We start from the raw sequence: 15,818 nt of genomic DNA on the forward strand, positions 1-15,818 counted from the left end.
ACATGTTAAATTGTCAATGAAGCCATGTAGCTGGAGGGAATGAATAATGAAAATAGTGGAGAATGAGATCGGTGTAAAGTAGCATTGCATGGCTTGCAAGGTCATCAGTTAAGGAGTTCTGGTTGTGTTCTTGAGAGTGGTCTAGCTTTATAGAGAATACCAGTAGAAGCTGTCATTTAGTAGTCCGGATACATGAAATGATGGTAGCTTTGTGAACTCAAGGAGTTAACAATAAAAATTACTAATATTTCTAGACATTTGCTTAGCAACTGGAAGTAAGGTGTGGGAGGAAAAGAGAGATCAAGGGTCATGTTGAATGAATTTTCCTAGGGAGACATGGAACAAATCCTTGATATGTCACAAAGAGTAGTACAAAAAATGGTTTCATCCTATTGTTTGGTGAGCTAACAAACCTAATTGGGCTTACTTAAAGGAACACAGATGTGACGTTACTTGTGGAAGCACAGGCAGCCACACCACCGGAATCTCTCTTAATCCCAGAAATGTCACATTTATAATCCTACAGGTGGGATGAGCTACCTTATATGATTAGTAAAGCCTTTCTTGGGCTGCCTTGGGGCCCAGCTCATGTGCCTTCCTCTTCTATAAGATGTTAGTAGGCCTATAGGTGGACTTTTCTTTCTCTCCTGCCAGTTCCCAAATAACTGACACAGGCTTAATGTTAATTATAAATGCTTGGTGAATAGCTCAAGCTTGTTACTAGCTCTTACATTTTTAACTAACCCATATTTTTATCTACACTTTGCTATATAGCTTGGTACCTTTTCTCAGTATGGCATGTCCATCTTCTCTCTGTGTCTGGCAGGTGACCCCCCCCCCGACTACCCTTCTTTTCAGTGGTCTCTGTTTGGCTCTCCCCCTAACCTTACACTGTCCAGTTATTGGCCAGTCACCTTCTTTATTAAACCAATCACAGCGACTTCTTTATTAAACCAACCACAGTGACATATGTTCCAATGTTACAAAACTCTTCTGTGGTTAATGACAGTTATAATGATGTACAGATGGCAGTGACCATGATATACCCAGAGGGTAGGGTTCCACAACAGATGACTTAAGTACTTATAGCTTGAGCAACTTGAAATGATGGAATTGCCAACCATTGACATGTATAGATGTAACTAGTCTTTCTCTGTCCTGTCAGCCAGCTACCAAATCATGACATGGAGACTTAATTGTGAAAGTTCAGCTGATAACTTAGGCTTGTTTCTAACTAGCTCTTATAACTTAAATTAACCCTTTTCTATTAGTTTACTTTCTATCTCGTGACTCATGGCTTGTTACTTCATCTTTTACATGTCATGCTTCCTCTGCTGCTCCTCATGACTCTGCCCTTCTTCCCAGCATTCTCTGTGCCTGGAAATCCTACCTAGCTATTGGCCATTTAGCTCTTTATTAAACCAGTCAGAATGACGTTTCTTTCAACAGTGTAACCAAATATCCCACAACATATAGGTTATTTTATGGAAAACATCAGGAATTTTGGAAGTTTTTAAAAGTCTCTCAGATTTCAGAGTCAAGTTATTTTGCATTACTTTTAGAGTTCAGGAGAAAGGTGAATTCAACTATTCATTTGAGTTATCAATATGTAGAAGGCATAACCTAGAAGGGGAGTTTAGATGAACAACATAATCATCCATATCATTGTTATAGCGTATGCTGAGAAGAATGCCATGAGGTAATAGGGTGGTCTTCTTGAAGTCCACTAAAAAGACTTCTGAGAAGTCAAGGAAAATAGGAACTAAGAACTAGCTATTGCAGTATGTACTTTCTAAGGCAGATTTAGAAGCCTGTTGAGTGTGATGGGGGCCAATTTGAGTGTGTATTAGAATGAAGGAAGGAAAATTGGAACTAGTTAGTACAAATGATGCCTGCATGGTTTGTCTGTCAGAAGAATACCTAGTATCTTAGAGCAGCAACAAACAAGGAGAGAGACTTCTTTTTAAAACATGAACACACTCTACTCCTAAATAAAGAGCTACAAACAGTTAATGACGAGATGGAAAATCTATCTTCCCCAAGGATGAACCCCATAATTGGTTGTCTTAACACCAAATGGTCAGTCCTAAAAATACACACATGAGTAAAGCTAAGTAAACTCAGAAGGTTGTAATTTCTGTAATTAAATTATATGTTAATTTGTATATATATGCATGTGTTTGTATAACAATAATAATTTTAAAAGAGGCCATGAATTTGAGAGAGAGAGTAGTGGGTGTGTTTCTAGAGAAGAAACTGGAGGAAGAAGCTGGACAGGGAAAGGATGTTGTAAATGAAGTACATGTACACAAAATTTTTAAAAAAGTAATTGAGAACAAACTCCATGTATTTGGGTATATGTTATAGGAGTGGTTTTGTAAAAAGGTAGAATGGTCCTTAATATTTTATTCTGGTGTTTTTAGTCATAGTGAGTATTTTTTTTTTTCCCTGCTGCTGCCAAAAGATTTTCCCATTTTTAATTTAATTTTTATCTCAAAAAACTGTCTTAAAAGATAAGAGTTCCAGATTTTCTTGCTTTCTTAAGTTCTTTGAAAGCCTATTCAAGTATCTTTTGCTGGATAGAATTTTGTTCAGAGTTTGTTGTTTATGTGATTTTAATATTATTCATTATAGTGTTTATATGAGTATGTTGCTGATATCAATGCAGTAAGTGGGATAGGGGAGAAAACTATTTCTCTTCTTGATCTATTTATTTAGACTGAGAATCTAAACTATCTGCTGTACCCTTAATTGATAACACAGTTTACATTATTTGCAAGTAGAATATTTCTTTTATTATAAGCATATTTCTGCAAACATTAGATTTGTTTTAAAAATAACAGTTTAAATTAGATAAAGTCTTGAGTATGAAGGCAGTAACAATTAAAATTGGATCATGATCTTGTTTTTCATGACAGACTTGCTTTCAATTGGAGAGTCTATTTCTCACTAAATGTGTGTGTGTGTGTGTGTGTGTGTGTGTGTGTATCCTAGTTTTTCTCTTATTTCAGAGAACCAGGTAGCATTTTATAAAAGTTGTAATTATCTAATCTTATTTGTTTATTGATTTGAAATTGTTATTTTGAATTAGTGTGAATTAATGACTTTATCAATCAGTAATGCTAGCCAAGGGATGGATCTCAATATTATGTGGAGAGTTTTAAATCCTGCATTTGTCAGGCATGTAAATCCTAGGACTGGGGAAGTGGAAGAAGACATGGGTAACTGTTCTTTCACTGTCCTGCCAGCCAGATCCCAAACAATAACACAGAGACTTATTATTAATCATGAGAGCTCAGCTTTAGCTTAGGTTTGTCCCACCAGCTCTTGTAATTTAAATTAACCCATTTATTTTAATCTGTGTTCTATCGAGTGGCTCATTATCTCACCTTTCCGTTCTGCCCATGCTACTTTCTCCTTGCCTGACTGGTGACTCTATCTTCTTTGTGGAGTCTGTCTGTGACTGGAAGTCCTGTCTACAACTCTTGCCTAGCTATTGGCTATTCAGCTCTTTATTAAACCAGTCACAAGAATATATCTTCACACAGTGAATGATTATCCTACAACATTCCCCCCATTTTTGTCTAAATTAAAAGGAAAGGGTTTAATTGTAATACGGTAAAATCATATACAATAAAGACAATAATCAAGAAAGAAATACATTTACAATGTCAGTCTATCTGTATTTGGCAAATCCATCATTTTAGACCTCAAAATATTTTCTTAGATAAACAACTTAAGCTTTTATGTTTCTCAACCTTTTAACTTTATATCTCTTAGGTAAGTTGCTTTTTTTGAATTTGGTAACAATGAAAAATAGTCATGACTATCTAGTCTTCTTCAACTCCATCAGAGATCAGAGAAGAATGTAATATTACCTGAGTAAACAGGAAGTGTAAGACAAGCAACTTCCAAAACTATAGAAATGACAGAAAGAGCTGGCTCCCTAGCCAGTAACCCAAGCTTCCTCTGCTGCTTTGGGGCATCCGTCTTCAGCCTACAGGCCTAGACTATCTGAAAGACTTTTCTGTGAAGCAGGAATTTTGAAGGACCATCCTACTTTGTCTTGGCAAAGTTAAGCAGTTGCTTTTTTTTTTTTTTTTTTTTTTTTAATGTTCTGCTTGTTTTTTAACCTAATATGCCAGTTAGTTCCTCAAGTGTTCTGCTGCACAGCAGGGTCTCTTATTCTTAAAAGAGATGCACTTTTATATGCTCGGAGCAGTGGGCTCTGAGTACATGTCCCATATTGGACTCCATCTGTAACAAGTCTTCTCTACCCCGCCAGTCAGCTCCCAAACAGCAACACAAAGACTTATTGCCTGTAGCTTAGGCTTGTTCCACTAGCTCTTATAACTTAAATTATTTTAGTGTGCATTCTGTTGCATGGCTCATTAACTCATCTCTTGTATACTGCCTGTGCTGTTTTCTCATCTTCTGGCCAGTGATGCCACTTCTTCCAAGAGTCCTCTCTCTGCCTGGAAGTCCTGCCTATACCTCTTGCCTAGGTATTGGCCGTTCAGCTCTTTATTAAACCAATCACAGCAATATATCTCACACAGTGTACAAATACCCACAATAAACATACTTTACTTTGAGGACAGTCTTGAGGTACGGAATGAAACCTTATCTCAACAACAAATCCTTAAATTAGTCAAAAACTCCCTGGAGTGATTCTGCTGGTAAGAACTATAAATTATAGGACAAAAAAAAAAAAAAAAAAAAAAAAAAAAGAAAAAGAAAAAGAATTGTATGCATTTTAACTCATTTTGAAAGGTGTATCTAACCTAAAACACCCTTTTTAAAAAGTTTCTTTATATACCCTACATTGAGTTCACTTTGTGTGACCCAGACTGACTTTGAACTAGCATTATTTCTGCTACCACAGCTAAAGTTACAGGTATACATCATATTTCCTGCCCCAAATTACTTTTCAGCATGCAAACTTATTTGTGACAGTATCATTAGGAAATGGACTGGTCATGTAGGTCCGTCTCCTCCTCTGTAATGATTATCAGAGCAGACCTGTATTAAAGTGTCCCTTTAGAGCTGGTGAAAAATTCCTTGCTATAAGATCTTGCCTTTTTCTGTATTGGATTACTAGTACCACATCTTGTGGTTTCAGAATTAAATCACCTGTCTCATTATCTTTGGGCCCAAAAATATACTTTTGAGCTTATGCAGATAATCTACTTTACTTTTATTTTTTTTTTTTTGTGTTCATATATGCTTGGGATTTTTAAATTTTATTATTTGAGAATTTCATACAATGTATTTTTTTAATTCTTCAGAGAAACATATACATGAATCTCAAATCTGGTTACAGAATGTCTTTGTTCTTGATAATCTTGTCTGTCTGTGAGAATGGAACTTAGTCTGAATGTTTTTTTTTTTTTTTTTTTTTTTTTTATTAACTCACCAAATTTAGTGAAGTAGTCAGGTATTCTAAGACAAAGTTAAGACTTTACTTTTTCCTCTCCTCAAGTGGGGATATATAATTACTTCAGTCATCTCAGAGTTTAAATGGGATTTGAATGGCCAATATAAGTTCTTAAGAGTGATTTACAAGAATTTAAACTACACAGCTTACTTTTAAAAAGTTATTTTTAGTTATATGTATGTGTGTGTTTGTGTGTCCAAGCATATATAGGTATATGCATGTGGGTAGAGGTACCTGTGAAGACCAGAAACATCAGATCCTTGTGGATGGGTGCTGGAATCCAAACTCAAGCTTTTTCAGGAGCAGTACATTCTCTTAACCATTGGGCCATCTCTCCAGTCCCATATATCTTAATGCTTAAAATAATAATTCTTTGATTTTGCAGGCTAAGAGTTCTTTACCTCTTCATTTCCGTTCATACTGTTAGATTCTAGGCATTGCTGTTGACTAAAAGTGCAGTTTCTTTGGCAATTGTTATTTCTATAAACAAACGGAAAAAAAAAGTTTTGCTTCAGATTTTACATTCTAATTTACATTCTAATTATAATACAGTTCCTAGTTTGTAGCTTGAAAAAGATTTCACTTTCAAGTAAAAAGAATTCAGCCACTTACCTCTATCTGGCTTTTAAGTAGTTTCTGCTACTTTCTTGCACATAGCTCTGTTTTGGTGATGGTCAGTTGGAGAATACAATTACAGACTGTTTAACTAGGTAAGTTAGGTTTGGAGCCTGAACACTCTAATGGCCTGTTGATAGTCTACAGTTATCAAGGGCTGTATATTCTCTTTCTTACTGAGAAGTGTTAGTGCTAAAGATTTGAAAGTTAGGTTTCATGAGTTCTGGAAGTTTGTTGAGTGAAAAGATTAAAATGTGCAAGATGTTCAGTGCAGAGACTAAAACAAATTTCCTGTACAAAGAATGGAGAAAATGAGAGGTGTTTGGGGCATTAGGTGTGATGATGGTATCTGTGCTTATTCTTCCTGCTACTTGCTCCACTTTTCTGACTAGAAAGTCAATTTTCGTCTTATTTGTAAGTCAGCAACAATACTGACTATATGAATAGATTTTTTTTTTTTTTTTTGGGTCAGGGATGTGTGTGTGCTGTTAGTTATTTTAGTTTGGTTTATACCAAGGGGGAAAATTGTATATGGAGTTAGACTGAAAGAATCTAAGGTTGTCAATAAAAGTGCTGCAGCATTCTCTTTTAGTGTTTGAAAACTTCATCTTCCTACACTATAGAAATCCCGCACTGGATGTTTGCAATAGAATCCATCTATGGAAATAACATCTAATCCAGAAAGGTTGAGTTAGTATCTCCTGAACAGTTGGATTTCAGACAGTATTCATTGTGTTTTTAAAATGTTCACTTCCTAGAAAGAATCAATTTTTTATCTAATATTAGATTTAGAAAATTCATGTTTAATTTCTTTACTTTTATGCTGAAATGTAAAGGGACTAAATAGGAAGAAAACTGGGTGGGAGAAGGGTGGTGGTGACATTAAAAGTTTATAATCAAGCATAATTTGTTCTTACAAATAAAAGTTTATATAAAAATCACAATTTACCTAAAAGATCAAAAAAGTTGACAGACCACATATATAAAACAAGGAGGGTGTTAGTTATCACTGTTGGTCCTTTGTGTTAACATTGAGAAATTATTTTTTCTGATACCTTGCTATTTTTCCAACCTCTTATTTATTTATCCAGTCTTATGTTCCAAAGAGACCATTTTCTTACAGTTAGCTGTTTTTTCCTTGTTCATTTCTGTCTCCATTGTTCAGTTTACATCTAGCAGAATTTATCAGGGCAAGTATACCTGGGCATTTGAATTGGATGTGACTTGTAAGTACTTTGGCCCCGAAGTATTTATTTACATTACTTGGAAATATTCTGGAAAAGATAAACATTAATAGTTTTAATTTGAATATGTTTTCTTGTAGCAGAAAAAGAAAACTAAGACCTTCAATCCACCAACACGTAGAAATTGGGAAAGTAATTACTTTGGGATGCCCCTCCAGGATCTGGTTACAGCTGAGAAGCCTATACCACTATTTGTTGAAAAATGTGTGGAATTTATTGAAGACACAGGTAGGCTAGAAGAATCAATACATGAGATATGACTTGTATTTGCTACCATATCAGTTTGTTAAATGTTTGTGATATGTGTTAAAGCTGTATTTGAGCTTTATAGTTTGTTAGTGTCATCCTAGTCACCTGGAAGGTAGTCATCTGATACTTACTTGATGTTGATCAGTAGTGATTTTGAAGATCTTCCTGAACATAATATATATTTTGAAAGCTAAAATATTAAATTTCTCTAATTCTTGAATTTATAATAGCTTCATATGAGAATAATACGAGGTTGCTTTTATGATTTTTTTTTATTTTCAACTTAGTAGTGTTTATGTTATTTATTTTACACATGGCTAATTTCCTTTTAAAAGTTAAAGCCATAATCATAAATTTATAAATGGCAGTTCATTCTGTATGTGATTTACTATTTATTCAGCAGTTCTAGCTTGATGTTTGATGGTTTGAATTATATTTAGAAGGAATATATAGATACCTTCACAGTTCTGAAAACAAGTTTGATTTATGTTTTGTTCTAATATAGATCATTAAAACTGAAAAAAAAATGAGAGTTAAGAGTTAGGGGATAAATTTGAAAAAAGTATTGTGCTTGAATGTATTTTATTGTTTTTGAGTTAGGGCCACAATTTGTAGCTATGGGACTGTGTAAACCAGTATATACTTAAACTCACAGAAATCCTGCTTCCTCTACCTCCTAAATGCTGGGATTAAATGCATTTGCCTGGCTATTGAGCATATTTTAAATGAACGTAAGCATGAACTGTAGTAATTGAATAAACTACAATTATAAAAAAAAAGGTTTAAAACATGAGCTACATCAGTTTAACCCATTTGTTTATAATGATCTTTTTGATATATATATAAGTTTTGGGGAGTTTTCTTTTTCATGGTGTTGTAGTTCTTAAACTAGTATAGCCATGTCTTACCTAAACCTAAATAATCATGCTTAGTTTTGTTCATGGATGCCCTACTCTTTATTCCATTTATCAGCTTTATTTCTGTGCATATTGGTTTGTCTATTTGATGAGGAATGGTGACTTCTGGTTTCAGTAAGGGATAGAATGTGGTAAAATACTGTTATTCGCTAGTATCACAATTGAAATAATAGTATACATCTCCTTTCAATTAATACATACTAGTTTCTAGAGTTCACATTTGATGACTCTTTCCTTCAGCAAACACAAGAAATAAGTTTTAGATAAATTTCTTATTTGACTTCAAGATTGGAAAAACAAATGCAAAGAGTTTTCTAATACTAGCTCTTTGCTTTTGACTGATTTTTTTTTGTTTTGTTTTGTTTTTTTTTTTTTTTTTTGTAGTAATATATTTAGGCCTTGTGAATGAGACATGTTTGTTGCTTGTTTAGGAAAGGGATTGCTAAGCTGACCTTGAACTTGTATTACTCTTCTACTTCCCAAGTGCTGCGATAAAAGGCACACACAGCTAAAGACCCTGTTTTGCCTGGTGCCGAGGATCAAACCTAGAGCTTCCTGCATACTAGAAAAGCATTTCTACCAACTGAACTACATTCCACCTATAGGCCTATGCATGAGTGAGGAATTAGAAAATGATTTTCTTCAGTGATTAAAAAAAAAATTAAGATAACAATGTATTTAGCATTTACCAATAGAATGAAAACTATTTCTAAAAAATACTAATTTCTTGAATATTTTCATAGAAATTGAGTGATCTGTCTTGAGGATAGTGACTTCAATTCTAATTTAATTTTTCCCTTGAATTAGTCCAGGTCAAATAATAAGTAATATGCATGACATTTAAGTGCTTTGATAGAAGTATACTTCTAGAAATACAAGAGATATAGAATAGAAGAATGAAACTATAATCTTCTTTTATATTGCTGATATTACTGATTTTTAAACTGATTATCAGTTTGGCACAGATTGTCAGTTAGCCGGGCTATAGTGTGGCACACCTTTAATTCCAGCCCTTGAGATGCAGAGGCAGGGGGATCTCTGTGAGTTCGAGGCCAGCCTGGTCTACAGAGTGAGTTCCAGAATGCTCCAAAGCTACATATAGAAACCCTGTCTTCAAAAACAAAAAATAAACAAACAAAATAATTCACTTTATTTTGTGCTGGGGACCCTCTCTATATTATTCTATCAACTTGTGGAGCTGAGTGAAAGGCCAGCCTGGGCTATGTGGTGAGACCTTGTGTCAAAATAAAAGGGAGTTTACAGCTCTCTGTGTAAACTATAGCATAGTAACCACCATAAAGTTCAGCTTATAGTTTTTAGTAAATGAAGATATATAAATGGTATTTGTTATTGTAAAATTGTGTTTTAGCCATTTATAGATTCTAAGCTCTGATATAAGTCATGAGCGTTCATTATAATCAGCTCTCTTGTTTAGAAGAGTAAATGTTGTGAATAATCATGATAAAAACATGATGGGTTTAAGAGTCAATGGGTCAACTTTATTGTCAGAATTTTACATAAAATAAATCCATCAGTTATCATTATACACAATTATAGAACACTACATGCTTTTTGAGGCAATGGAAATTGTGTTAACTGTTAGATTTTTATCTCTGATGCTGGAGATCAAGTCTGATAGGGTCCCGTGCATGCTAGGCAATCTATCTACCAATGAGCTACATCCAAAGATCTTATTTTATTATTATTATTATTATTTTAATGCTCTGTTAGGTTGAGAAGATGTTCCTAGAATGTTCCCCGGGTGTTAGGAATTGTTGTTCATCAGTATTTTAATAAAACAGAGATTAATTGTCCTGTGCTTAAGTGTCTCATAGTTACATGTCTACATCTGTAAAACAACTTACTGTAAGGACTCTTCACAAATAACACTTTGGATAGCAGTAAAAAACAAAAGTATTTAGAAATTGTTGCTGGGACAGTGTCAATTTAGCCATAGTCTACTTATAATTAATTAATATTTTTTAAAATGGCGCTTAACATTATTTATAATTACATCAACATTCATAGTGGCTAAATATCATGGACAAAAGGCACACTATGATCACATTTTTTTTTTTGTTTTGTTTTGTTTTACTTCCCAAATTGTGTTATATTTTAGCTGTGAAAGATCAGTTACTACAACCCAACCTATTCTTAACAAGAAAGATTTTTATGTCTGTTCAGAGACTTGACCCTTTGGGCCAATTCACTAGCAGATAGAAGAAACAAACTGCAACTAGGTTCTTCAAGTCTGACATTCACATGTAATTCCCAGTTTTCTTAAGCTGTCTAACTTCTTTAAGCTGTATGGAGAGACTTAAATCAGGGCCATGTAGAGGAAGATGTTCTTTATGAAGGATGTTCTTATGCATCTCCACAGAGTCCAGTTTTGATGAAAAGCCTTCAGTCTAGCTAGGTGTTAATTTTAGGACAAAGTGGCTCTGCATTTTCAGAGATGATTATAATGTTTTTTATTGGTTTCATATAGTGAATTACATTGGTTGTTTGGCTTTTTTTTCTTTCTTTCGGTTTTTTTTTTTTTTTTTTTTTTCCTTTTTCAAGTAAGCTAACATTGAATTCCTGAGACAAATACCACTTTATCATAGTGGTTTATACTCTTTATATGTTGCTGGATTAAATTTGCTAAAATGTTAAGGATCCAGAGTACAATTTAGTCTGATGCATAGTTAAAATTACTTATTATATCAAGATTTTACTCAATTTCCTAGTTAAGTAAAAGATACTTCAGAACAACTTTTAATTTCTGGCTATGGGAACTTTCATTTCATACAGTTTTCAACCAGTTTGTAGAGACTCCCCTCCCACCCCCATACATGTATGGGGCTCTTAACTCTGTATCTCCCCACACACAAATCAGACTTCTGTTTTTCTGACCTCTTAGATCTCTAGCTGCTAGGTTGTCGGGGCCTATTAGGGTTCCATTGCTTTTTTCTATCATCTGAAGATCCTCAGGGCACTAAATTAGGCCATTCACATAGCTTATCTCATTTGCTTTTCCCTATGATTAACAGTTTTGAGCTGGGTACTTAGCACTTAAAAAAAAAAAATTTTTTTTCCCCTTGTTTTTAGTTATTTGCTATAGGAGCATAATTTTCATGCAGCTAATCCTTCATGGTAGAAGCAATCTCCATATTAATGCAAATAGAATCACAGTAAAACAAATTAAACGATTTAAAAATAGTTTGGACATGTTGCATCTAATGTGCCTGTGGAATATCCAAGTAAAAGGCCAAGATTCTGTTGCATATATGTCTACAGAACTCAGTGTATTGGGTTTTTCGTGTTAATTTAGTAATTGTTAGTATATAAATACTAATGTAAGCTTTATGTTAATGGAATTCAGAATCAACATTTAGAGTGAGAAGAAAAATTCAAAATGTTTAACTGACTGTGCAAAACAGAGGCCCTAAACCCAGAGAAGAAAATAAAGAATCATGGTTATCAATATCAAGTAACTTAATTTTTTTTTACTGTTTATTAAGGTAAAATTCAAAAGCTTAAAGCTAACCTTATTAAAATATACAACCCAGTGATCAATATTGCATTTAGTATTGTAAGGTCATCCCTTGGCTTGTTCCAAAACATTTTTAAAACCCTGAAGAAAACCTTATCCTTATAAGAGTTCCTTAGTCTTGTTCTCCAGCCTACCAATCTGCTTTCTGTCCCAATGGGTTATTTATTCTGTGTATATCATATAAATATCATCTTGTAATATATGAATATTTTATCTGGTTTCTTTGACTTAACATGTTTTTGTGATTCACATGTGTTGTAGCGCCCCTATTTTATTTCCTTTGTTATGTGGTAGACAGATTGCTTCTACCTCCTGACTATTGTGTTAACTTTCATATACAAAGATTTGTTTAGGTGTTTTCTATTATTTCAGTAGGTTCCTGGAGGAATAGAATTGCTTTATCATTTAGTAACTGTTTAATTTTTTAAAGGAATTACCAGACTGTTTTCTATAGTGGATACTGCTTTACATCTTCCCTGGATTGTACGAAAGGTCATCACCATTTGCGTCTTTGCTAACACTTGTATTCTGTATGGTTGTGTATCTCTAACTCCCATTATTATTTTCCTTTTAATATGGATTGCATTTGATCTGTACATTTTGATAGTATTGCTATAAGCAATATTGTCATATTTCTGAGCATCTTATTAGGTACTATTCAATTGTAATGTTTTAATTACCTTTTTTGTGTGTGTGTGAAATGCTGTCCTATAGTGTTTTGTATATTGATCTTGTAATTTAGCTGAATTATTTTTTGTTATCTCTAACAGTTTTTGGTTTGTTTGTATTCTTTGGAGTTTCTTGTGTCTTTGTGTGTGAATACATATATATGTTTTCTAAATAGGTATTTTATATTTTGTATGGCTTTGTTTCTTGGTATTGAATTTTTAACGCATTGGTGAGTTCCAATGTGAAAGCAGGATCTTTGTCATATTCCTTATCTATGGATAAAGAGCTTTTTGTTGTCATTGGGATTTCATAAATATTACTTATCCTGTTGTGGAAGCTTTCTCCTGTATTAGTTTCCTGAGGCTGCTATAAGACTTTTAGACACTGGCTAGAATAAAATTACAAAGTTATTTGTCAGATCTGAAGACTGGAATGCTGAAACCATGACTACCAGCAGGATTATGCTGTCTGAAAATCTAGTAGAATTCTTCCTTTTTCTTGATTTTGGTTCTGATCCTTGGCTTGCAGGTGTGTCACTTCAGTCTTTGCCTTTGGCATTCTCTGGGTGTTTGTTTTATCTTTTACTTATTTTTAAAATAATGTATTTATTGTGTGTGTACGCAGGTATATGTTCCTGTGTAAGTCAGAGGATGACTTAGGGGAGTTGGTTCTCTATCCACTATATGGGTCCTGAAGCATCTTTAGCCACTGAGCCATCTCACTGATCCATTTTCTCTTTTTATGTTGCTATCAGTTACACTGGGTTATGAAAGTCACCCAGCTGCAGCCAGTATGATCTTATCTTGAATAATTATATATGCAATCATCAAAGTCATCGTACTACTTTTCTGTTGCCAGAAACCAAAAAAAAAAAAAAAAACCAACTTGAAGAACAAAGGCTTTATATTAGTTTATGGTTACAAAGGGATAGAGTTCTTATGGCAGAGATGGTATAGCATGGTGGTGTGGCCGCTTTATGTATCTTTTCTTACATTTTTGAACTCTGAAAAACATTACAAGAATTATTTACCAGGATCCATTCAGGGATTCTCCATTATAGTTTTTAATGTGCTTCTTTAAAATAGCTTCTTACCTATGTCTGTTTTAAATCATGTATGCTTTTGATTTTTAGTGGGTTTTTGTTTTGTTTTGTTTTTGGTTTTGCTTTGTTTGTTTGTTGTGTTTATCGCACAGTAGGTGAAAGTTTTTAAAGAACTGTTTCAATTGCTTTTAAAATTTTAGTTCAAATAACCCCAACTTACAGTCAGGGAACAGTCAGAAGTTGCAGTTATTGTCGCTTGAATTTAACAGTGCTGGTCCTGAAACAATGGCTTGGCAGTTAAGAGCACTGGCTGCTATTGAAGAAGACTTGAGTTCAGTTCCCAGCACCTACCTGGCAGCTCACAACTGCCTGTACTTCTGGTCCCTGGATTTCCAGTGCTATCTTTTGGGCTCTGAGAATACCAGGTATACATGTATTACACAGAAATACATGTAAGCAAAATACCCATACACCTGAAAATAAATTAATTAAATTTAAAAAGGAGAGGAATGGGCTATTAAAATCAATCTGTATATTTCTTTCCCTAGCACAAAGGAATTAACCCTTGAAACATTTCTTCAGATTGTTTTCAAATGCTTATGTCCAACAACAAATTCCTTTAGGCTTCCTGGTATATTAATTTTACCTTTTATGGTTTTCTGGCTTTGGACTATCTTATTTTTATTTGTTACTGACAATACCATCTTACTGAAATATCTGATCATGGTTAAAAAGTCAAACTTTTTGTTTTTTATTTTACCCACCATTAGAATATACTTTCCATGAAAGTAGTGGTCCCTAGTTCCTTAAACTAACTGTACATAATTGATGTTTAATAACCAAATGATTGCCCTTATAAAATTGCACATAGATATTTCTTTTAATTTTCTGTTTGGGAAGCTGGAGAAATGATTCATTAAGAGCATGTGCTACTCTTGCAGAGGATCCAAGTTCAATTCCTATCACCCATGTCAGCTCCAGGAAATCCAGTGCCCTTTTCTTGCCTCTGCAGTACCTTCACATATGTGCACATGCCCCTACACAAACACACATACATATTATATAATTAAAATTAATAATCTCTTTTAAAGAATGTTTTTCAAACTAGAATTGGAATTATCCTCCCTGCCCCTATCCCCATATTAAAAAGAGGGCCTGGTATGGTGGCAAGCACTTGTGAGGTATGAGTCAGATGAACATCTCTAAGTTTGAAACCAGCCCAGAGCTATGTTGTGAGACTCCTGTCTCAAAAAATCAGATAGATAGATAGACAGACAGACAGACAGACAGACCAGAATGATAGTTTGAATATAATTGTCCATTAGGAAATGGCACTATTAGATGTGGCCTTGTTAGAGTAAGTATGCTTATTGGAGGAAGTGTGTCACTGTGGGGGCGGGCTTTGAGATCTCTTTCACAAAAGCTTGGCTCAGTGTGATACTGAGACTATTTCCTGTTGCCTTTTGATCAAAATGTAGCCAAAGTTAAGTCTGGCTGCCTGCTATGATGATAATGGACTGAACATTTGAACTGTAAGCTGCCACCTCGTCTAAATTTTTTCCTTTGTAAAGTTGCTATGTCTCTTCACAGCGGTAGAAACCCTAATTAATACATATGGATGGATGGATGGATGGATGGATGGATGGATGGATGGATGGATGGATGGATGGAAGATAGATAGATAGATAGATAGATAGATAGATAGATAGATAGATAGATAGATTTAAAAAAGATTAAAAGAGGAGGCAGTCTTTGTAAGAGGTCATTTGTTGTTATGGATGAAGTGTGTTCTTGGCAGAGAACCATACATTAGATACTGTTTTGGGGGCATTGATAGTAAGAGGGATGAACAAAGCTGTCTTCTACATGTTAGAAGCTTGGTCCTAAATATGGCAGTGTTGAGCCAGGCAGTGGTGGCAGATGCCTTTAACCCCAGCACTCAGGAGGCAGAGTCAGGCGGATCTCTGTGAGTTCAAGACCAGCCTGGTCTACAAGAGCAAGTTTCAGGATAGGCACCAAAATATGTCAGTGCTGAGAATTAGTGTGGACCGTTAAGAGATGAATGCTGTTGAGAAGTCTTTAGATCATTTACTAAGGTGATTATGATAGT

General features: G+C 34.3%; 1 protein-coding gene across 4 annotated transcripts in view; it reads left to right on the top strand.

The window, feature by feature from the left end:
- Positions 1–15,818, top strand: part of Arhgap5 (Rho GTPase activating protein 5) — a 72,702-nt gene that overhangs the window by 34,525 nt on the left and 22,359 nt on the right. For 3 of the 4 annotated variants that reach the window (XM_051195825.1, XM_051195827.1, XM_051195826.1), the window contains exon 3: positions 7,377–7,524. In XM_051195825.1, the coding sequence (XP_051051782.1) occupies positions 7,377–7,524 (148 nt within the window). The remainder of the gene's footprint in view (positions 1–7,376; positions 7,525–15,818) is intronic. The other variant, XM_051195829.1, reaches the window with a different exon arrangement.

Source organism: Phodopus roborovskii, unplaced genomic scaffold (genome assembly GCF_943737965.1).
Source record: "Phodopus roborovskii unplaced genomic scaffold, PHOROB, whole genome shotgun sequence".
NCBI lineage: Eukaryota > Metazoa > Chordata > Mammalia > Rodentia > Cricetidae > Phodopus > Phodopus roborovskii.